The sequence below is a fragment of the Megascapheus bottae genome, chromosome X (genome assembly GCF_031878675.1).
Source record: "Megascapheus bottae isolate mThoBot1 chromosome X, mThoBot2.hap1, whole genome shotgun sequence".
Classification (NCBI taxonomy): domain Eukaryota; kingdom Metazoa; phylum Chordata; class Mammalia; order Rodentia; family Geomyidae; genus Megascapheus; species Megascapheus bottae.
Genome location: NC_143547.1, coordinates 80,235,397 through 80,259,409, shown reverse-complemented (window position 1 = coordinate 80,259,409; position 24,013 = coordinate 80,235,397). Strand labels below are relative to the sequence as shown.

The window sequence follows — 24,013 nt, the reverse complement described above, 5'->3', positions numbered from 1 at the left end:
GAGGAACTATTAATCACACCCCACAGAGAATCTCTATTAGGCGGATTTATTGAAAACTTAACCAAAATCTGTCTCTCTGTTGTGAACTATTTTTACTGCCGTTTTGGCCTCTCAGAAGTAGAAGTAACTCGACTATAGGGTTATTATCTGCTTGGCTTGGCAAAAAATAAATGCAGTGGATTTGTTCCAAGCAAAAAAAAAAAAACCTGGGCACTTGGGGCAGGGAGTTTGGCCTAGTGGTAGAGTACTTGCCTAGCATACAGTAAGGCCCGGGTTCAATTCCTCTGTACCACATACATAGAAAAAAGCAGTAAGTGGTGCTGAGGCTCAAATGGTATTGCTCTAGCCTTGAGAAAGTCCAAAGACAGTGCTCAGGCCCTGAGCTCAAGCCCAGGACTGGCAAAACAACAACAACAACAAAAAAAAAACCTCTGGGCACTTTGGGACTGAGAGTGTGGCCTTGCATAGCATGCACAAAGCCTTGGGTTTGATTCTTTGTTATACCACATTCACAGAAAAAGCCAGGAGTGGTGCTGTGTCTCAAATGGTAGAGCACTAGCCTTGAGCAAAAGAAGGTTAGGGATAGTGCTCAGGCCCTCAAGTCAAGCCCAAGAACTGGAGAAAAGAAAACAACAACAACAAAAACAACTGGGTACCAGTGGACCAGTGGCTTCTGCCTGAGATCTGAGGATTGTGGTTCAAAGCCAACTTAGGCAGGAAAGTTCACAAGACTGTTATCTCCAATTAACAACAAAAAACTCTGACCTGGTGTGTGTGGCCCAAGTGATAGAAGTCTTACCTTTAGGAAATTAAAATATCAGGCAGGGCTGGGGATGTGCCTTAGTGGTAGAGTGCTTGCCTAGCATGCATGAAGCCCTGGGTTCCATTCCTCAGTACCACATACACAGAAAAAGCTGGAAGTGGCACTGTTAGTCAAGTGGTAGAGGGCTAGGCTTGAGCAAAAGAAGATCAGGGACAGTGCCAGGCTGAGATCAGGACTACTGTGTGTACACACACACACACACACACCCCAACATAAAAATACTAAACAGCAACTGGCATGGATTACCTCACAAAGTATAGGTGTTACAATGATTAGTTTTTTTTTTTTTTTTTTTTTTTTTTTTTTTTTTTGCCAGTCCTCAGGCTTGAACTCAGGAACTGGGCACTGTCCTTGGGCTTTCTCAAGGCTAGCATTCTACCACTAGAGCCACAGCACCATTTTTGCCTTTTTTGGATGGGTCATGGGGCTTGAATTGGACCTGGGCACTGTCCCTGAGCTCTTTAGCTAAAGGCTACAGCCCTACCCTTGAGCCAAGTCCCACTTATCGTTTTTCTAGAGGTTGATTGGAGGTAAGAGTCTTAGGTCCTGGCTGGGAGTTTAGCCTAGTGGTAGAGTGCGCTTGCATAGAAAAAAGCCAGAAATGTGGCTCAAGTGGTAGAGCTCTAGCCTTGACAAAGCCCAAGGACAGTGCCTAGGCTCTGAGTTCAATGCCCAGGACTGGCAAAAAAAGAAAAAAAAGTCTCAGGTCCTTTTGTGCTGGCTTGAACCTTTATCCTCAGCCTCCTGAGTAGCTAGGATTACAGGCGTGAGCCATCGCATCCGGTCATTTCTGGCTTTTTGTATGTATGTGGTACCGAGAAATCAAACCTGAGTGAGTCATTGTGCATGCTAGGCAAGCACTATACCATTAGTCGAAACTCCTGGTTTAGGATTATCATTTTAATTGATAGAAGAATAAAGGGAAAAAAATAAAGGGAAGACTTGTTTTATGCTGCACATAGGAGGAATTTATAAATGGTGCCCAGAAAAATCAGATCTGAAAAATATCCACTGTTAACATAAAGGTCATGAGTATATTTAGGAATAATCATCTCAGGGAAAATATGGGCAGAAACTAGCTGCTATCATTATGGACTGAAAGGGAGGGCAGTGTATAAAAGCATCCAAATAGCAAAAAGGGTCATTGAACGGAATAAAGCAACTTCAAGTCACATTCATGTTTGCATGGATTTCTAGCATATATATAAGGTAGCAGGAGGTAAAAATGAACTATTTAGGAAATGATGCTGGGAAAATAGGCCATCCATTTAGGAAAAAACTCAAATGAGACCCTTTTACACAAACACCATTCATAAAAATAGATTCCTGTTGAACTAAAAACACAATTCTAAAAATATAAGGAGAAGATGTCAGACAATATTTTTATAACTTTGGGGATAGAGAAAGCATTTCTAGTCATGGCACAAAATCCAAAAGTCAAAGACTGACAAATCTATAGTCATTCAAATGAAACAACTTTCATATATCAAGAGATATAAAGAAAAGGAAAAATAAACTACAGATTGCGCTGAAATCTAATCTAATAGACAAAGGATTTTGTAAAATGTCTGAAGCACCTCTGCAATTGTCTGAAACAAACATATAATTGACAGAAAGAGACATAAATAGCCAATCAACATATGAAATGTGGTTCTTTGTACATCTCTGTTGAATAAGTAAAGGCAAAATGAAACTATGTAAGGTTTTTGTTTTTTTGTTTTTTTGGCAGTCCCAGGGCTTGAACTTAGGGCCTGGGTCCTAAGGCTGGCCTTAGGCTTTCTCAAGGCTAGCTAGCACTCTACCCTTAACCACTGGAGCCACAGACCCACTTCTGGCTTTTTCTGTGTATGGGGTATCAAGTAATTGAACCCAGGGCTTCATGCATATTAGGCAAGCATTCTACCACTAAGCCAAATTCCCTGCCCAAGAGTTTTGTTTCCCTGCCATTCTTGGGGCTTGAATTCAGGGCTTGGGTACTGTCCTTGAACATTTTTTGCTTTTGTCCGTCATGGGGATTGAACTCAGGGCCTGGGCACTGTCCTTGGACACTTTCTGTTTTAGTCGGTCATGGGTCTTGAATTCTGTGGCTGGGCGCTGTCCCTGAGCTCAAGGCTAGTCCTCTAGTTATTGAGCCACAGCGCCATTTTCAATTTTCTGATGGTAAATTGGAGATAGAGTCCACAACCTATAGTGCCTGGGCTAGCTTTGAACCATGGTCCTCATATCTTAGCCTCCTGAGTAGCTAGGATTACAAGTGTGAGCCACCAGCTGTCCTAGGACACATTTTGCTCAAGGCTAGAGTTCTGCCACTTGAGCCACAGCCCCATTTTGAGCTTTTTTCTGTGGGTGTAGTATGGAGGAATTGAACTCAGGGCTTCGTGCATGTTAGGCAAGCACTCTACCATTAGGCTATACTCCCAAGCCTGATTTGTTTTTTTGAAATCTATCAGATTTTCAAAAAATGAAAGATGGTATAATATTCCCCAACACAATATAATTTCATTTGACTTGGTGGAAGTATAAACTGATACACATTTTTTTTTCTTTTGCCAGTCCTGGGCCTTGAACTCGGGGCCTGAGCACTGTCCTTGGGCTTTCTCAAGTTTCGGGCTCTGCCACTTGAGCCACAGCACCACTTCTGGCTTTTTTTGTGAATGTGATAGGAATCTAACCCAAGTCTTCATGCATGCTAGGCAAACACTCTTGCCACTAGGCCACACTCCCAACCCCTGATATATATTTTTCTTGGGGGACAATGTGGCAATGCCCACTAATCTAAAATATGAATTTTATTTTTACCAGTCTGGAGCTTGAAGTGAGGGCCTGGGCACTGTCTCTGAACTCTTTCTTTCTATCCTTTCTTTTCTTTCTTTCTTTCTTTCTTTCTTTCTTTCTTTCTTTCTTTCACTGTCTCTGAACTCTTTCTTTACTTTCTTTCTTTCTTTCTTTCTTTCTTTCTTTCTTTCTTTCACTGTCTCTGAACTCTTTCTTTCTTTACTTTCTTTCTTTCTTTCTTTCTTTCTTTCTCTCTCTCTCTCTCTCTCTCTCTCTCTCTCTCTCTCTCTCTCTCTCTCTCTCTCTCTCTCTCCCTCCCTCCCTCCCCCCCCTCTCTCTTTCTTTCTTTCTTTCTTGCTAGTGTTGGGCCACTTGGGCACTGTCCTTGGGCTTTCTCAAGACTAGCACTCTACCACTTGAGCCACAGCCCCACTTCCAGCTTTTACTGTATATATGGCACAGGAGAATTGAACCCAAGGCTTTGTGCATGCTAGGCGAGCACTCTACCACTAGACCACACTCCTGGCCTGTCTCTGAACTTTCACTCAAAGCTATTGCTCTACCGCTCTATTGGTCTTCAGGTCCACTTCCAGCTTTTTGGTAGGCTTAGGACTTTCCTGTCTGGGGTAGCTTTGAACTGTGATCCTCATATCTCAGGCTTCAGATTATCTAAAATTGAAGGCATGAGCCACCAGCATCCAGTCATGTGTATAGTTTTTTTTTGGGGGGGGGGCAGGGAGGGCCAGTCCTGGAATTTGAACTTGGGGCCTGGAAACTGTCCTTGAGATTTGTTACAGATAGCATTCAGATAGCCACAGCAACACTTCCAGCCTTTTCTGTGTATGTGGTACCAAGGAATGAAACCCAGGGCTTTGTGCATGCTACTTGAGCACTCTACCACTAGACCACACTCCTGGCCCATTTGAATAGTTTTTTTAATTGAAAACTTTTTATTAAAACTGAATTTTTACATCATGTTCCAAATGTTATGTTCTATAAACAAGTATTTAAGAAAAAAATGTCTGTATGCAATCAATGGCGCACAAATTTAAGAACATAATTAAAATGAAGCTGAATCTTTGTATGTCATAGATACATATTGATCTATACATGTCTATAGAATATGTATCCCATCATAGACTTATATCCAGGTTCATGTCAGTGACCTGGAGTCCCTGAGTATTGAGTCATCAGTCTTGTATTGTTTAGATCTAATACTCACATATCAAGGAGACCATGTGCCTTTTTCTCCTTTGGTCTTCACTAATCTCACTCAACATGATTTGCTCTAGTTCCATCCCCATGTGATTTTTTTTTTAAGGGGGGCAGGTTCTCTGGGCTTGAACTCAGCCTGGGCATTGTCCCTGAGCTCTTCAGCTCAAGGCTACCTCCCTACCCATGAGGCAAGCCCTACTTTCCATTTTCTAGAGGTTAACTGGAGATAAGAGTCTCAGATCCTTAGTCTAGATTAGTTTATAGCCAGGCAGAATAAAGTGGAAGAGCCACTTGAACACAGGACAAGGGCCGAGGGCGTGGCCTAGTGGTAGAGTGCTTGCCTAGCACGCATGAAGACCTGGGTTTGATTCCTCGGTATCACAGAAGTGGTAGACCACTAGCTTTGAGGAAAAAGTCCAAGGACAGTGCCTAGACCATGAGTTCAAGCCCAGCACTGACAAAAAAAATAGGGTGGGCAGCATAATAAGAGCCTGTCTCAAAAAATGATGCAAACCTTAATATGTGGCTATTAGAGCCAAAGAGTACAAGAGCGAGGACTCAATATTTGCATGCCCAATGCTATGTACATGGTATAGACATAAAAACCTATGACTCTATAGACATAATATTTTATTTCATAAACTAATATGTATCTATGACATACAAACCCTTAGCCTAATTTTGATTAAGTCATCGGAAGAAAAAAAAAAGGACTGTATTTTTAGATTTTTTTTCTTTGGCGCTCCAAAACTATTCTGCACCTGGACTTCTCTGTGCATGGCTCTTGAAATCTAGGATATTACAATTCTTTTGTAACTGCTTTTTTTCCAGCTGGGCTTTGGTGGCTCACAGCTGTTATCCTTGTTACTCAATGAGGCAGAGATCTAAGGCTCGAGGTTCAAAGTCACCCTGGCCGATAAAGGCAATGAGACTCTTATCTTCACTTAACCTAAATGCCAGAAGTAGAATTGTGGCTCAACTGGTATAGTGCCAGCCTCGAATGAAAGAGCTAAGGGGCAGCAACTAAGCCTTGAGTTCAAGTCTTGATACTGGCAGGTTCTCCCCCACTAAAAAAATGCAGTTTTTCCTCCTTTCCCACTAGGAGACTTTCACAGACACTCAAGTTGGGAGCTGCTGTGCCCAGAAGGCATTGGCTTGGCCCAGCATCTTCTTTGATGCTGTTTCTTCTGGCAGTGGCATCTGAAAACTCCCTGCCCTTGCCCTAGGGAGCAAAGCTGGTTGAGAAGCAGCAAGCACACAAACAGGGGAGATAAGAACACTGGTTGGCATGCAGCTGAGCTGACCTAGTTAGAGTAGAAAGAGACTGTATGAAGAGATGATGGGTAAGCCTGCACAGGGACTGAGCAGGGAGAGAGGAAAGTTTCTCAGGGTGGCTCAAGACTGAGAGGAGAAGAGAGCTGAATATTCTTTAAGAAGCCTTGATGCTTGAATGCCCAGTTCAAGGCCAGCCTGGGTTATACAGTAAAGGACCTGTCTTTAAAAATAAATGAACAAATAGACAGACAGATAGATAGATAGATAGATAGATAGATAGATAGATAGATAGATAGATAGAGGGGGAGATGGGGCTGGGAATTTGGCTTAGTGGTAGAGTACTTGCCTTGTATGCATGAAGTCTTGTGTTCAATTCCTCAGTACCACATAAACAGGAAAAGCCGAAAGTAGCACTGTGGCTCAAGAGGTAGGTTGCTAGCCTTGAGCAAAAGGAGCACAGGGACATTGCCCAGGCCCTGAGTTCAAGCCCCAGGACTGGCAAAAAGAAAAAGAGGTGGAGAGATGAGAATGAAAAGACATTGAATCTGATCAATGCACACTACATTAGGTGGATATGTAACCCGCTTCTCCAACTAGTTGATACAATATTAAAAAAAAAAAGCAGGTAGCGGGTGGCTATGCCTATAATCCTAGCTACTCAGAAGGCTGAGATCTGAGGATCATGATTCAAAGCTAGCCTGGGGAGGAAAAGCCATGAGACTCATATCTTCAGTTAACCACCAGAAAACTGGAAGTGGCATTGTGGCTCAAAGTGGTAGAGCTCGAGCCTTGAGCAAAAGACCTCAGTGACAGTGCCTAGGCCTTGAGTTGAAGCTCCAGGACCAACCAAAAAGGAAAAAAAAAAAAGGGAATAGTGTAGTGACACATGCTTGTAATTCCAGTTTGATGTAAGATCCCAGGTAGAGATAGGATAGTGGTCTCAGTTTATCCCATGCCAAAGAATGAGAGTCTATAGGGATGGGGAACTAAAATGAAAAAGGTATACAGATGTGTGCCACATGGTAGACCTCCTTCATAGCAAATGTAAAGCCTTGGGCTCAAACTCAAATAATGTCAAAATAATAATAATAATAATAATAATAATAATAATAATAATAAACAAGTTGGGAATTAGATTCAGAAAAATATGTGCACCTTTGGGGAATTGAGTGAGGTGTTCTGCTTAATCCAGTAAGAATGAGCAAAAAGACCCCTGTATTCTGAGACGATTCCCCTGGGGAGGCCAAGGAGAGGTCTTCTGTACCCTACTCCCATCCTTCACACGGAAACACAGGAAGCAGACAGGCAGCTAGTTGGAAAGAAAATCTACAACCACTGATCCACCGGTGCCCGGGTTTGATTCCTCAGTACCACATACATAGAAAAAGCTGGAAGTGGTGCTGTGGCTCCAGTGGTAGAACATTAGCCTGCAGAAAGCTCAATAACAGTGCCCAGACCCAGAGTTCATGGGGCTTGAACTCTGGGCCTGGGTGTTGTCCCCGAGGTCTTCAGTTTAAGGCTAGTACTCTACCACTTCGAGACACAGAGCCACTTCAGGTTTTGTGATGATGAATTGGGGGTAAGAGTGTCAAGGAGTTACCTGGGCTGGCTTTGAACCTCAATCCTCAGATCTCAGCCTCCTCAGTAGCTAGGATTATAGGTGTGAGCCACCAGTACCCCACAGTACTTCACATTTCTAAAAGAAACTGTGTTGTCAGGAACTGGTGGCTCACACCTGTAATTCTACAACTGCTCAGGAAGCTAAGATGTGAAGATGAGGGCTCAAAGCCAGCCTGGGCAGGAAAGTTCTCTGAGACTCTTAACTCCAATTTAAAAAACTCCAGAAGGGCAGGGAGTTTGGCCTAGTGGTTAAAGTGCTTGCCTAGCATGCATGAAGACCCGGGTTCGATTCCTCGGTACCACATACATAGAAAAAAGCCGGAAGTGGTGCTGAGGCTCAAGTGGAAGAGCTCTAGCCTTGAAAAAGTCCAAGTCTTGCCCAGGACTGGCAAAAAAAAAATCATGTCTCTCTCCTCTGTAGCTACAAGCCCATTGTTGAATTCATTGATGCACAATTTGAGGCCTACCTGCAGGAAGAATTAAAGATCCGGAGAGTGCTGCACACCTACCATGATTCCCGAATCCATGCGTGCTTGTACTTCATCGCCCCCACAGGCCATTCACTGAAGTCACTGGATCTAGTGACGATGAAGAAGCTGGACAGTAAGGTCAGAAAGTGGGGCAGAGGCTGGGGTAGGGACAGGGGCTGGTGGGAGGTTGGGAAAAGTGGAGTCACTTGTATTGATCTCTTGGATATAGTAAGTACCAGATTCCTGAACTGACTATGTGGCTTCCTTATCCACTTTTCTTGTCCCTCTATAAATATGGTATTATTATTATTATTATTATTATTATTATTATTATTATTATTAATTTTTGTGGGTCATAGGGCTTGAACTAGGCCCAGGCACTGTCCCTGAGTTCTTCAGCTCAAGGCTACCACCCTACCCTTGAGCCACAGCGCCACTTCCTATTTTCTAGAGGTTATTTGGAGATAAGAGTCGTCTCAGGTCCTTTTGTGCCCAGACTGGCTTTGAACCTTGATCCTCAGATCTCAGCCTCCTGAGTAGATAGGATTACAGGCGTGAGCCACCGCCCGGCTAAATATGGCATTATTATGGCCAGGAGCGTAGCCTAGTGGTAGAGTGCCTGCCAAGCATGTTTGAAGCCCTGAGTTCCATTCCTTAGTACTACATATACAGAAAAAAAACGGAAGTAGTGCTGTGGTTCAAGTGGTAGAGTACTAACCTTGAGAAAGCTCAAGACCTTGAGTTCAAGCCCTAGGACTGCCCCCTGTCCCCCCAAAAAGCAATAAATGGCATTATTCATCTAGTACCTAGGTCATATGCTTTGCCGTCTCATTTTCCAGCACTTGGAGATGGGTCTACTCTGCTCCTTTGTAGAAATAAGGATGAATCCAAGTGCAGGTGCCTGTTGCCTGTAATTTTAGCTACTCGGAAAGCTGAGTTGTGAGGATAGAAGCTAGCCCGGGAGGAAGGTCTCTGAGACATTTATCTCCAGTTAACTTTGGAAAAATGCCACAAGTGGAGCTGTGGCTCAAGTAGTAGAGCATTAGCTTTGAATTAGGAAGTTCAGGGTCAATGCCCAGGCCCCGAGTTCATGCCCCAAGACTAGCACACTCATACACACACAAAGCCAGGTATCAGTGGATGACGTCTGTAATCCTAACTACTCAGGAAGCTAAGAGTTGAGGACCGTGGTTCAAAGCCAACCCAGGCAGAAAACTCTGCGAGACTTTCTAGTTTATATCTAGTCACGTAGTAGCATAGTAACTAAAACAAACAAACAAACAAACAAACAGTGTGTCAGCTATAACAAAAATTGGAGAAATTAGCCGGGCGCTGTGGCTCACACCTGCAATCCTAGCCACCCAGGAGGCTGAGATCCGAGGATCGTTGTTCAAAGCCAGCCTGGGCACTAAAGACGCTGAGACAATTAACCTCTGGAAAACCGGAAGGGTGCTGTAGCTCAAAAGGTAGGGCAGTAGCCTTGAGCTGAAGAGCTCAGGGACAGTGTCCAGGTCCAGAGTTCAAGATCCATGACTGACAAAATAATAGTAATAATAATAATAATAATGAAGAAACATTTGGAGCACTGGAGCTCACTGCTCATGAATACAAGGCTGCTGTTGAAATGTTGTCATATCCAGCTTGCCCCTCCACAGGGCAGCAGATAGCGCGTGGCTGGCAGCCTGCTGTGTGGGGTGTGCCCATTAAGCAGCTTTTGACATGTTTATAGTCTAAATTGGCACTTTGCAAAAAGTGACAAGAAGAATTTGCTTTGCCCACTGTTGCACCTTGGCATGTGCTCTGACCCCCACCTTCCACAAAGAAAGACATCAAGGCAAGTACACCAAGGTGTAGATTTGACTTTGCGCAGTGGGGAAGGAAGCCTTGTGTCGTATGAGTCGAGGTATTTCTAAGTCAAAGTACACAGGAGGTAAGCCTTCCCTGCCAGGCCCATAGCTCTTCAAGCTCCTCCTTTCACAGCCTAGGGCCTGGGCATCATAAATGTCACCCCATTGTGACATATTTGGCATGCAAGATTGTACTTTCCAGGGGACTTGAACTTGGGCATTCTCTGTCTCCCAAAGCCATGCCCAGGTTAATTTTTTTTTTTTGGTGGGTCATGGGGCTTTAACTTGGCCTGAGCATTGTCCCTGACTGAGCATTTCAGCTCAAGGCTACCACTCTGTCCTTGAGCCAAGCCCCACTTCCTGTTTTCTAGAGGTTAACTGAAGATAAGAGTCTCAGGTCCCTTGGTGCCCTGGCTGGCTTTGAGCCTAGATCCTCAGATCTCAGCCTCCTGAGTAGCTAGGATTACAGGCACAAGCCACTGAGCCCAGCTCCATGTCAAATTTTTTAACCCTTGTCCATGTTTTGTTTTTTTGCCGGGGGCAGTCCTGGCGCTTGAACTCAGGGCCTGAGCACTGTCCTTAGGCTTTCTTTTTCGTGTGTGTGTGTCCGTCATGGGGCTTGAACTCTGGGCCTGGGTGATGTCCCTGAGCTCTTTAGCTCAAGGCAACCACTTTGCCCCTTGAGCCACAGTGCCACTTCTGGTTTTCTGGGGCGGGGTGGGGGGTGTTGGGGAAGGGGTTAATTGGAGATTAGAGTCTCATGGACTTTCGTGCCTGGGCTGGCTTTGAACCTTGATCCTCAGATCCCAGCCTCCTGCGTAGCTAGGATTACGGGTGTGAGCCACTCAGACTGGCACTTGGGCTTTCTCAAGGCTAGTGCTCTATCACTTGAGCACTATTTCTGACTTGTCTATGTATGTAGTAAAGAGGAATTGAACCCAAGTCTTGGTGCATGCTATGTAAGCACTCTACCAGTAGGCCAAACTCCTTGCCCCCCCTTTTTTTAAACTACTTTTTCCTTTATTAAACTTGATTAGTTAAGTACATAATGATTTTTACATTCACACTCAAAAAATCATTCTGATTAAGCTATATTTTTTTTATTTTTTTTTCTTTTTTGGAACTGGGGATTGAATCCAGGATGTTGTACTTGCTAGGCAAGTGCTTAGCCACTAAGGCTTCTCCGCTTTGTCCCTTGTTGAAGAGACTTGAAGGATTAGGGTTCGAATGAGTTAAACTTGTAAACATATTAGGACTTTCCACCTGTCTGAAATTGGAAATTTTACCTGGAAGTGAATCATGAGATTCAAATAGTGTAATTGGTTAGTTTTTTTTGTTGTTATTGTTGTTTAGTCGGTCATGGGGCTTGAACTCTGGGCCTGGACACCTTTTGCTCAAGTCTAGAGCTCTACCTCTTTCAGGCACATCACCACTTCCCAGGCAGTATAACTGTCAAATGGTAACAGAGTGTTTGACCAATAGGCCTGCTAAGCAGCAAGGGAGCCAGGTGTGTGTCCTCACTGAGTGCCTGCATTCCCTTCCTGCAATTTGCCCTAGCACCTATGTCACACCTTACTAGGGCTTATCCCAGAGTGGATGCATTGGGACCATTCACTGTTAGCAAGGAGTGGCCTATTTTGATTTTGATAGCAAGCTTTCACAGCTCTTCAACTGGGCTCTGAACTGCTACACAACTCCAGTAAGTCTGTGGACTTAGAAAGAAGGCATGAGTTTGCAATCTGCAAATTAGCTGTCCTGTGGCCTTTGACAAGTTATGTAACCTCTCTGCAGTTCAGTTTCTCATTGGGAAAATAATAATCTCTGTCCTTGAAGGTTCATTGTCAGGATTTATTTTGTTAAATCCAAACAAAACTGTGTGGTGGCTAGCACATAATAAATGCTCGCTTTTTTGGGGGGGGGAGGGGGGTCAGTCCTAGGGCTTAAACTAAGAGCTTGGGCACTGTCCTTGAGTTTTCTTAAGGCTAGAGCTCTATCACTTGAGTCACAGCACCACTTCCAGATTTTTCTGTATATGTGATACCGAGGAATTGAACCCAGAGCTTTACTCACAGTAGGCAAGCACTCTACCACGAAGCTACATTCGCAGCCCTACAGTTGTTAATGATATTGTTTAGTTATGTAGATGGCCAGTCAGAGGCCAATAGGCCAGAGCTGCCCATTGACCTTATGTTGCTAGTGTACCAATAGGGTTTGGAGACTTCCTCTTAGCTGGAAGTGAGTGGACTCTCAAGGTCATGCTACTAGCATTTCTGATTACAAACACTGACCCCAATTTATTTCTCCTTTCTCTAGGTAAACATCATCCCCATCATTGCCAAATCAGATGCCATTTCTAAGAGTGAACTCACCAAGTTCAAAATCAAAATCACCAGTGAGCTGGTCAGCAGTGGGGTCCAGATCTATCAGTTCCCCACAGATGATGAGTCGGTGGCCGAGATCAATGGAACTATGAATGTAAGTGGTGGGGGGAACTCAGGTTCAACTTTGTAGTCATTGCTCTCTGTTACTATTCTACAATAATAAATAGGAGTAAAAGCGCTTGCAGTAGCCATCTTACTATTACCTTCTGAGTGGCAAGCATTGGTAAGAGAAAATCCAGAATCCAAGTAGCCCCTCTCACCATGAGTGCTCAGTGCAAAGCCCCAGAGTTGCAGACATGGGTAGCCAGTGCCTTGATGGACAGAGAAAGGCTGATTCCAAGTGGACTAATTCAGAACAAGCAATTCAGGCCTCTTTTTCCACCCAGTCTTTATGCTGTTGTGGTCTAAGCTAGGCAGAGTCCATGGGAGTATAAAGGAAGGACATAGAGTGTTTATATGATCCATACACTGCAGAGAGATTGAAAAAGTTTACTGACTTTGGTGATTAAAGGTTGTTCTATCCTCAAATCATTCAGCCTTCAATCTTGAGGGTGGTGGAGTGAGGTAGAAAGCCTCCAGTTTTGCTGGTGACTAAAGATGTGCTTTTCTTTTCTTTTCTTTTGTTTTCTTTTCTTCTCTTCTCTTCTCTTTTCTTTGGCCCATCTGGGGCTTGAACTCAAGGCCTGAGCACTGTCACTGAGCTTCTTTGTGCTCAAGGGTAACGTACTACCCCTTGAGCCACAGTGCCACTTCTGACTTTTTTCTGAGTAGTTTATTGGGCATAATAATCTCATGGAGGCTAGGAATGTGGCCTAGTGCTAGAGTGCTTGCTTATCATGCACGAAGACCTGGGTTCGATTCCTCAGTACCACATACATAGAAAAAGCCCAAGGACAGTGCCCAGGCCTGTGGGTAGAGTCTCATGGACTTCCCTGACTGGACTGGTTTTGAGCTGCGATGCTCAGATCTCTGCCTCCTGAGTAGCCAGGATTATAGATGTGAACCACTGGCACCCAGTGAGATGTTGCTTTTAAATATTAGGGTTGTGCTTTGCTTTCTTAAGTGTGAATGAATTAAACAAAGCCCTGAGTCCTTCCTCTTCTCTCTCCTCCCCCACATCCCCTAGTAGAGGAATGAGTAATAAAAAAAGAAAAAAAGGCAGGGAGTCAAACATCTCCTCATGCTTCTTTACAATGTGTTGATGCTGTTGCTGCAATGTTGTGATTTCAAGGAGACAGCTAATAGCTTTCAGAAAGCCTCTGCTTCGGGAACAGATTCCTTTTTTCTTCTTTCTTGAGAGATATCACATTTTCCTAATGACATCATGCTTAGGGCTAGCCAAATTCAGGAAAGCTTTGTAATAAAAGCCATTTTTAGAAAATTTTTCCTGCTGCCGTTGCCCTCTAAGTTATCATTACAGCCGGCAGCTGTCACCTCCTAGGAATCTACCAATCACTGGCCAGCAAATTAGCATAGCAGAGTAGCAAGTCATTGTTTTTCCTGACTTCCTGCCCCTGACTCTGGCCAGGATAGGTTTGTTATTAGAAGTTCCCTCATCATCTTGTGTTGTGCTAGGTGAATCTATGTCCTCTGTGACCTGCTGTGCACATGGAAAAATGGAAAGATAAGCGCTTGTCTCTCACCTGCAGTCAGGGCATTTTGATAAGAGACTAAATTCCATCTGTTTCTCTGTTTTGCTAATCCCAGGGCTTGATTTCAGGGCCTGGGTGTTATTATCCTTCAAGCTTCTTTGTGCTTAAGGCTTGCACTCTACCCCTTGAGCCACAGTGCCACTTACAGCTTTTTCTGAGTACTTTATTAGAGATCAGAGTCTCTGAGTTTCCTGCCCAGGCTGGCTTTGAGCTGTGATCCTCAGATCCTCCTAAGTAGTTAGGATTTCAGGTGTTAAGCCATTGATGCCTGGCCTAAGTTCACTTATGATGAGGGGGGAAAAAAAGGTGAGAAAGCCTCACTGTCTAGGTATCCCTGTCACTGGTGAATGAAGCATCTAGCTAGTGAGTCCTTATAGAGAGTTTGCAAAATCCTCATTCCCTATGTTTACCAAGTGACTTTTAGCCTTGTGGTTTGCTTTGTTAAGAACAAATCTAAGGGGAGGGGGCAGTTGGTGAGGAAGGAAAGTGGGAGAAAAACCAGGGAGGGGGTAACAATAAGAAATGTATGGGGCCGGGAGTTTGGCCTAGTGCTTAAAGTGCTTGCCTAGCATGCACGAAGACCCGGGTTCGATTCCTCGGTACCACATACATAGAAAAAAGCCAGAAATGGTGCTGAGGCTCAAGTGGTAGAGTGCTAACCTTGAGAAAGTCCAAGGACAGTGCTCAGGCCCTGAGCTCAAGCCCATGACTGCCCCCCCCCCCAAAAAAGAAATGTATTCATGGGCTGGGAGTTTGGCCTAGTGGTAGAGTGCTTGCCTAGCATGTATGAAGCCCTAGGTTCAATTCCTCGGAACCACATACACAGAAAAAGCCAAAAGTGGTGCTGTGGCTCAAGTGGTAGAGTGCTAGCCTTGAGCTGAGAAAGCTCAAGGACAGTGCCCAGGCCTTGTGTTCAAGCCTCAGGACTGGGAGAAAGGTAGGTAGGGGGGAGAGAAGGAGGGAAGGAAGGAAATGTATTTATTACATATGTAACTGTAACCCCTCTGTAGATCACCTTGACAATAAATTTTTTTAAAAAAGAAGCCATTAAAAAAAAAGAAGAAGGGCCAGATGTCAGGGACTCATGCCTGCAATCCTGGGTACTCAGGAGGCTGAGAGCTGACGATCAAGGTTGGAAGCCAGCCCAGGCAGGAAAGTCCACAAGACTCCAGTGAGGCCCCAGAAACCAGAAGTGGCTCAAAGTGGTAGAATGCTAGTGGAAAAGGCAAACAAAAATTGTTCAGGGACAGCTCCAGGTCTTGAGTGCAAGTTGCATGATTGGGCCTGGACTGGGGGTGGGAGGGAAGAAGGCTAAAGAACAAATAAGGGCTAAGATTTCTCAGCAATCTCCATGTCACAGCAAACCACATTCCACTGCATTGTGGATTAGGGTTGACAGTCATTCTGAGCTGTATTCTCCACTCGGCTCAAGTGTCTTGCTTTAGCCTTAGAGCAAGTTCAACCTTAAAGTGGATTCTCTTTGTATCCTTATACAACCCATCCTGCCTGTGCTTTGGTCATCAAAATTTCTCACTTCCAGGACTGCAGAAACTATATTTTCATACTTTATGGATTATCCAGCCTCGAGTATTTTGTAGTAATACAAACTGGACTTAAGGTGGTGGTGAATGTGCCAAGAACCTCTCAGCAGTGGCTTGAGGTCCTCTCTTGTGGAGCTCTCTGTGGCTGGAAGATGTGACATGCGGGAACAGTAGTGTGGATGACAGCTACAAGGCTCCTTTTTTACATTTTTTTTGCCAGTCCTGGGCCTTGAACTCAGGGCCTGGGCACTATCCTTGGCCTTTCTCAAGGTTAGAGCTCTATCACTTGAGACACAGCACCATTTCTGACTTTTTTCTATGTATGTGGTACCGAGGAATTGAACCCGGGTCTTTGTGCATGCTAGGCAAGCACTCTACCACTAGTCTAAACCCCAGGCCCACAAGGCTCCTTTTAACAGCACTACCTCCCAACTATCCGAGTCTCCTCTGTGGGGCCCCATGTACAAAAAAAGCACCTGTCTGCCTCCTACAGGCACCTGAAGACAATGAGGAGAAACTCTGGCCTCGGATTTGGGGTGTATGGTTTGGGGAGTGTGGATTGGGAATTAGCACCTATCTGACTCAATTCTGATTGCTCTAAGCATCTGTTTCTGGAGCAGCAGGATACACAGAGGCTCAGAACACGGCTGGCAGGATTTTCTGCCTGTGTTGGTTAGCTGATTTCCTGCAGACGCTGTTTAGCCAGAAGGCAGATTATAAACCACCCTACGTGAATGGGGGGAAGGCTGGCTGCTAATATGTAATGGCTTCAGTGAATGCTTCCTGCAAAAAGTTGGACCTGGGATGTGGGGACCTGGTGACTTGTTTAACCTCTGAATCCCATAGCTCTCAGCACATGCAAGAGGTTCATATTTATGGGCATGTAAGGTGGGTGTGAGAATCTATTAGGAGTACATTTATCAGAAACTGCTTCGGCCACGACACGACATGCTGTGCGAAAATGTTTGGAGGCCACAGACTTCCGTTTGGTGGTGGCTATGTATTTTAGCTAGAACAACCAAATGACAGCAACTGAAGCAATCCTTTCATTCTGACTGACAGTATCTCTCCAAAGTAAAAATAACAGGCCCAAGGGAAGACTGACATTTCCTGAGCTTTCATTATCTTCTTGTGGTTCTTCTCCCCCCCTTCCTTTCTTCTTGAGCCCAGTGAAGCCCCCACTTCCCATGCCTTCTTCCTTCATCACTTACAGCTGAGACCCTAGGCTGGCAGCAGAGGACAGAAGGCGCTGCTTTGTCTTTTCTTGCTTCCTCCCTTAGTCTAGCTCTCTACACCTGCTTCTCCGTGTGTGTGTGTGTGTGTGTGTGGCACATAAAGCTTTGGACCTTCCGCAGTGAAGGTTTTCCCAGAAAATGTTTGCAGTGAATTTGATCCTCTTGAAGCTTCTAGAGTCTTTCAGTGGGAGTGAACTGTGCCCATATGACCTCTTATAAAGCTAGCTGGCATAGACAGAAGATACTCAGCTGTTTGAGTCACTTTTTTAGGGAGTCATTGTTCCCTCAAATGCTCTGTGGTTACATACCCACTGCTCTGTAGATCATTTCTCTCCTAGCACTGATGAAAGTCTCTCCCCCCCACAGCCCACACCTAACGTCCAATCTGTACTATTTCCTTTCTTTCTTTCCCGTGTCCCTAATTGCAGGGATGAAGTAGAGGAGGGAAAGGCAGCCAAGAGGGATAGTTAACAGAGCAGGAAGCAAGAGCAACTTCAGCTGCTGCCTGAGCACTTTGGGGGAATTTATAGGTATCCTGGAGGTGAGAGCCTAATGAGAACACACACACACACGCACACGCATGCACGCACACACACATGGCCAGGCCCTAGAAGCTCATGCTTATAACCCTTAGTTACCCAGCAGCCTGAAGATCATAGTTCAAATGCAGCCCAGGCAGCGAAGTCCGTGGAATTCTTACCTCCAATTAATCATCAGAAAGCTGGAAGTGGAGCTATGGCTCAAGTGATAGAGGGCCAGCTTTAAGCCAAAAAGCTCAGGGACAGCACAGAGGTTATCTCAGGACAAGCATTACATTTTTTTAAGAGAATATTCTTAGGATCAAACCTAAAATAGAATTGAATAATGTGTGACTGTGAAATCAGTATGCAGCTTAAACCTTTAAGACAACAGATTAGCTGGGCTTTCTAGAATGAAACTTTCTCCCCCCACCCCCATTCCTAGGGCTTGAACTTAGGGCCTGAGCACTGTCCTTGAGCCACTGCACTACTTCTGGCTCTTTTCAGTGTATGTGGTACCAAGGAATCGAACCCCGAGCCTTTGGGCATGCTAGACAAGCACTCTACCATTAGGCCAAACTCCTGGCCCATATACTTAACTGATTTACAACTATGTGCTGAGATTTATAAATATATGTTGATAGAACAGTCTTATCACTGGAGAGTGCAAAATGCTGGGGAGCTATGCCCGTAACGATACTATAGAGAATCACATTTACACTGTGAGGCTCTAGGGCTGGAGAAATACAAACAGGAGGCCATGAACATTATAGGAAACCAAAGGAGGTACCAGAACAGATACCATAAGCACTGTTTGCAACTTTAAATTTCACAGCCAGGCACTGGTGGCTCAGTCCTGTAATCCTAGCTACTTAGAAGGCTGAGATCTGAGAATTGCAATTGCAAGCCATCCCAGGTAGCAAAGTCCAGGAGACTCTTTACCTCCAATCACCCACCAGAAAACCGGAAGTGAAGCTGTAGCTCTAAGAAGTAAGAGGACTAGCCTTAAGCAAAACAGCTCAGGGACAGTGCCCAGGTCCTAAGTTAAAGCCCCACGAATGACCCCCAGCACCCCCCAAAAAATAATCACAGCAGCCACTTATTAAGGTCTCTAGCCTCTGTACTAGGTGCTTTGCATTATACTGTCATTACATATTTCCCCCACATTTTGATTAGCATGTATTAGTTATACAGTGGTGGAGGGAGGGTTCACTGTTACATTTCCATATAAGCCTGTAACGTATTTTCATTATATTTATCCCATGTCATTGATTTTTTTTTTACTGAGAGGGTGTATGTACTAGTACCAACGCCTCAACTCAGAACCTTTTATTATGACCCCTTCCTTGGCTTATGGCTGGTGTTCCACTTGAGTTTCCAGTCCAGTATTTTTACTGTCTAACTGGAGGTGGAGATTCACAGACTTTTTTTTTTTTTTTGGCCAGTCCTGGGGCTTAAATTCAAGGCCTGGGCACTGTCCTTGGACACTTTTTGCTCAAGGCTGTCATCCTGACACTTGAGCCACAGAACTACTTCCAGCTTTTTCTGAGTATATGGTACCAAGGAATCAAACCCAGGGCTTTGTGCATGTTAGGCGAGCACTCTACCACTAGGCCAAACTCCCGGGCCCATCACAGACTTTTGTGGGGGGGCTTCAGCTGGCTTCAGACTTTGTATCCCAGCCTCCTGGGTAGCTGGGATTATGAGTCAACGGGCCAGGAGTGTGGCCTAGTGGTACAGTGCCTACCTAACATGCACGAAGCCCAGGGTTCCATTCCTTGGTAGTATATACACAGAAAAAGCCAGAAGTGGTACTATGGCTAGCTTTAAGAGGCACAGTGCCCAGGCCCCGAGTTCAAACCCCAGAACTAGCAAAAAAAATAGTCATTATGAGCCACTGGTACCTGACTTGTCTTACAATGGTATGTACAAAGAAGTCTTATAATTCCTATTTTATGGTATGTATGTTACCAATGCATTGTAAAGATGAGGAAACTGAGCCCCAGAAGAGTTAAATGGCTTGTCAGGAGGTAGTCCTCCCATTTATGGGTGTGAGTAGTAGACAAGGTAAACACTACTTTATTATGTGGGGAGAAGGGGAGGAAGGAAATTCGTTTGTGTTAAGCCAGTTTAAAAAAGGAAGATCTGAGGATCTCAGTTTGAAGCCGCTCCGGGCAGGAAAGCCTGTGAGACTCTTCTCTCCAGTTAACTATCCCCAAAGCTAGAAGTGGAGCTGTGACTCAAGTAGCAGAATGCTAACCTTGAGTAAAAAAGCTCAAGGGAAAGCACCCAGACCTTAAGTTCAAGCCTAGGACTGGTATAAAAAAATGTAACTTCATGTGTCTTGGGGCCAGCTAGGCTTATCTCCCTTTTTCCTACATCTGTAGTACCACTATTCAGACTATTAATCATCAGCTACTTGCCAGGCACATTTTACACATGTTATTTAGGTTTCCCCAATAAGACTGGAGCTTAACTCCAGAGGGCGAGGCAGTATGGCCTGCACTTTCTAAGCTCCCTTGGATTGTGTAAGAATTACTGAAGCCAGCACAGTCATAGCCATGTGGCTGAGTGTTCGTGTCTTGCCCTTCATAGACAATGGCTCAGTGTGAGTGTAGGAAAGGATAAAAACAGGGACATTGTAGCTCAAGTCAGCCTTGTGGTCTCAGGATGTGTCTGTTCTTAGAGCTCTTATAAGGTGCTACCCGTTACTTTGTACACATCCAAGTCTCCCCTTGCAGAGGCTCTTCCAGTCCCAGCCACTATACTAGTACATAGCTTGCTGATACATCTAACAATGTCTCTGGGTGATAGGGCCAGGAGCCACATGGTAGGAGGAGGGCCTGAGAGGTCTAAGCTGTTTGCCTTCTATTGCAGGCTCACTTGCCATTCGCTGTCATCGGTAGCACAGAAGAACTGAAGATAGGCAATAAGATGATGAAAGCCCGGCAGTATCCTTGGGGCACGGTGCAGGGTGAGTCTCTAGCAGATGGGCTACATTGGTGTAGACCCTTTCTGGCTGTGTTTTGCTTGTCCCTAGCCATGGTAAGTCTTTAAACTTGTCCAGCAGGTGCTGCTTACTCAGCTTGCGGCTCTTAACAGTCACAGGGGTCACTAGAGGCAAACTGTGGCCTGATGCCTGTGTTCTCTGATGTGAGCATGCGTCCTTCATCTCAACAGAGAAACTCCTCTTGGAAACTTAACCAAATGGCTGTGTGCTTGTTAGAACTATGAGTGTCACATAGGAGTAGACATGAACTCGGAATGAACTGGGTAAGGCGAAGTGTACTTCTGCAGAAGGGTGGGCTGTCATCTCTAAGTCTTGACAAGCAATCACATAGAGCAGACAAGCTGTTCCCTTTTTTATCCCTAACTCAGCAGGCCCCACCCTTCTGCTCACATTGGCTGAGCCCTAAGAGGATGTAGGTGAATTGGCAGGATGTAACTGAAACTCAAGGTGCTTCACATGAGTTATCTTAAAAGTGTTCAGGAAAAGGATCTAGGTGACTAAAATTTGCTTAACAAAGGCTAAGCCACCTAGCCAAAGCAGGAACCCTTAAGAAAAACTTCTCCCAGGAAATGAAACTACTCTGATAGAAAAGATGATTTTTTTTCACAGTGCTGGTGGCTCATATCTGTAACCCTAGCTGTTCAAAGCCAGCCAGGCAGGAAAGTCTCAGACTCATGTCCAATTAACCAGGGAAAGAAAAAAAAACAAAACCAAGTTGAGCTGTGGCTAGAGGGGGTAAGTGCTAACCTTGAGCATAAAAGCTAAGAGATGATCCCAGGACCTGAGTTCACACACACACACACACACACACACACACACACACACACACACACCAAAAAAAACAAAACAAAACAGAAACCCAATTAGATGAACTGGGAGCATCCTCCTTGGGTAAGGATGCCTGGAGATGTACAGAATATTGACACTAGCGCGTTTATAGTGACAAATGATTAGAAACAACCAGATAGCTGCAAAAAACTGAAATATTCATTTAGTAGAATATCACATAACAACTGGATGTGGTGGCTGACGTCTGTAATCCTGGATACTCAGGAGGCTGAGATCTGAGGATCACAGTTCAAAGCCAGCTCTGGGCACTATAGAGTCGTGAGACTCTTATCCCCAATTAACTATCAGGAAACCAGAAGCGGTGTTATGGCTCAAGGGGTAGGGCGGTAGCCTTGAGCTGAAGAGCTCAGGGACTGGGCCCAGGTCAAGTTCAAGCCCCATGACCCACAGAAAAAAAAGAAAAAAAAATCACATAACATTGAAAATTAATAAACTAATGTTACATTCTCACATTAATGAATGTCAGAAATATAATTTTGAGCTAAATATAACACAGAAAAATAAATTCTGTAGAAATTCACTTGTGCTGGGAGCCAGTGGCTCATGCCTGTAATCCTAGCTACTCAGGAGGCTGAGATCTGAAGGTCATGGTTCAAAGCCAGCCCTGGCATCAAAGTCCATAAGACTCTTGTGTTCACTTAACCACTAGAAAAGTGATGCTGTAGCTCAAGGGGTAGGGTGGTAGCACTGAGCTGAAGAGCTCGGGGACAGCGCCAAAACCCAGAGTTCAAGCCCCCTACTGTCTAAAAAAATTTCCATTTGTATTAATTCCAAAATTAATAGGATATCTATTTTATGAGATCATATGGGAGTAGTAAAACTATAAAAGAATTGGAAGGGTTGGGAATGTGGTTTAGTGGTATTGTGCTTTCCCAGCATGCATGAAGCCCTGGGTTCAATTCCTCAGTACTACATAAAAAGAAGTGACACCATGGCTCAAATGGTGGAGTGCTAGACTTGAGCAAAGAAGCTCAGAGACAATGCCTAGGCCCCTGAGTTCAAGCCCCAGGACTGGTTAAAAAATTTTTTTTAAAAAGAAAAAGAAAGAAACTAAATGGTCTGGAAATGGTGGCTCATGCCTGTAATCCTAGTTACTCAGGAAACAGATCTAAAGATGGTGGTTTGAAGTCAGCCTGGACAGAAAAAGTTCATAAGATTTTTTTTTTTGCCAGCCTTTGGCCTTGACTCAGGGCCTGGGAACTATCCTTGGACTTTCTCAAGGATAGTACTCTCACTTGAGCCACAGCACCATTTCTGGCTTTTTTCTATGTATGTGGTATCGAAGAATCCAACCCTGGTCTTTATGCATGCTAGGCAAGCACTCTACCACTAGGCTAAACTCCCGGCCCCGTCCATAAGATTTTTATCTCAGATTAACCACCAGAAAATTGGAATTGGTGCTGTGGCTCAAGCGCTTGAGCAAAATGAACTGTGGGACTGTGCCCAGGCCCTGAGTGCAAGTTTCAGGACTAAAAATAAAAAAAGAAAATAAAATGAATGATTAGCCCCAATGTAAGGATACTGGTTAATTTTCATTGCTGGGGAGACAAGGAATGAAGAGAGGAATAAGGGGTCAGAAAAAGGAGTCAAGAACTTTCCAGGTAGTAGCATCTCTGCCTCTTTTTTGTCGGGTGGGTCATGAGGCTTGAACTCAAGGGTACTGACCTACCCCTTGAGCATAAACCCACTTCCTCCCCTTTTGTAGTGATTAATTGGAGATATTCTCAGTGTCTTTAGTGCAGGGCTGGCTTTGAACTAGGATCTTCAGATCTCAGCCTCCTGAGTAGCCAGGATTACAGGCATGAGCCACCAAGCCAGGCTTTATTTTTGTTATTTTTGAATTATATTGTTTATGTCTGTTCTTCCAGACAAGCTTTAGGCCCTTAGTATAACAATCTTCATGACTGTGGTTTTGAAGTCCAAGTGCCCCATACAGTACTGTAGAGATTCCACAATTTTTTTTGTGGGAGGGGAAAGGGGAACCAGGGGCTTGAACTCTGGGCCTGGGTGCTGTCCCTGAGCTCTTTAGCTCAAAGCTAACACTCTATCATTTGAGCCACAGTGCCACTTCTGGTTTTCTAGTGGTTAATTGGAGATAAGAGTCTCACGGGCTTTCATGCTTGAGCTGGCTTCAAACCTCCTCAGTAGCTAGGATTATATGCATGAGACATCAGTGCCCAGCTAATTTCTCCCCCCAGCTACTCCCCACTCCTGGGGCTTGAACTCAGGGCCTGGGCCCTGTCCTTGAGCTTTCTCAAGGATAGTGCTCTACTACTTGAGCCATAGCACCACTTCCAGCTTTTTCTCTGTATGTAGTACTGAAGAATGGAACTCAGGGCTTTGTGCATGCTAGGCAAGCACTGTACCACTAGGCCACATTCCTGGCCTCCGCCAATATTTATGGAATGATTGTGATGTGCTATTGTTTGCAGAATGGCTTAGGGTATTTTGAGCCATCGCATGAATCAAACTTGGGGTGAGGCAATAATGAAGATCCTGAGGTTTGATTTTTTTTTGGGGGGGTGGTCATGGGGTTTGCACTGGGACACTGTCCCTGAGCTCTTTTGCTCAAGGCTAGCACTCTACCACTTTTCAGTTTTCTGGTGATTAATTGGAGGTAAGAATCTTCCCTTTCCCAGCTGGCTTTGAACTGCATTTCTCAGAACTCGGCCTCCCGAGTAACAAACACGAGCCACCAGTGTCCAACTATTCTGAGATATCTTCATGGCATTACAGTCTTGTTTTTTGCTACCACTGGGGGTTTGAACTCAGGGCCTAGGAACTCTTCCTTAGCTTTTTCTG

General features: G+C 44.7%; 1 protein-coding gene across 4 annotated transcripts in view; it reads left to right on the top strand.

Moving 5' to 3' along the window:
* The window catches only part of Septin6 (septin 6), a 49,596-nt gene that overhangs the window by 5,799 nt on the left and 19,784 nt on the right, over window positions 1-24,013 (top strand). For all 4 annotated transcript variants that reach the window (XM_090326484.1, XM_090326486.1, XM_090326483.1 and 1 more), the window contains exons 2-4: window positions 8,130-8,316; window positions 12,339-12,500; window positions 20,230-20,326. In XM_090326484.1, coding sequence (XP_090182610.1) covers window positions 8,130-8,316; window positions 12,339-12,500; window positions 20,230-20,326 — 446 coding nt within the window. The remainder of the gene's footprint in view (window positions 1-8,129; window positions 8,317-12,338; window positions 12,501-20,229; window positions 20,327-24,013) is intronic.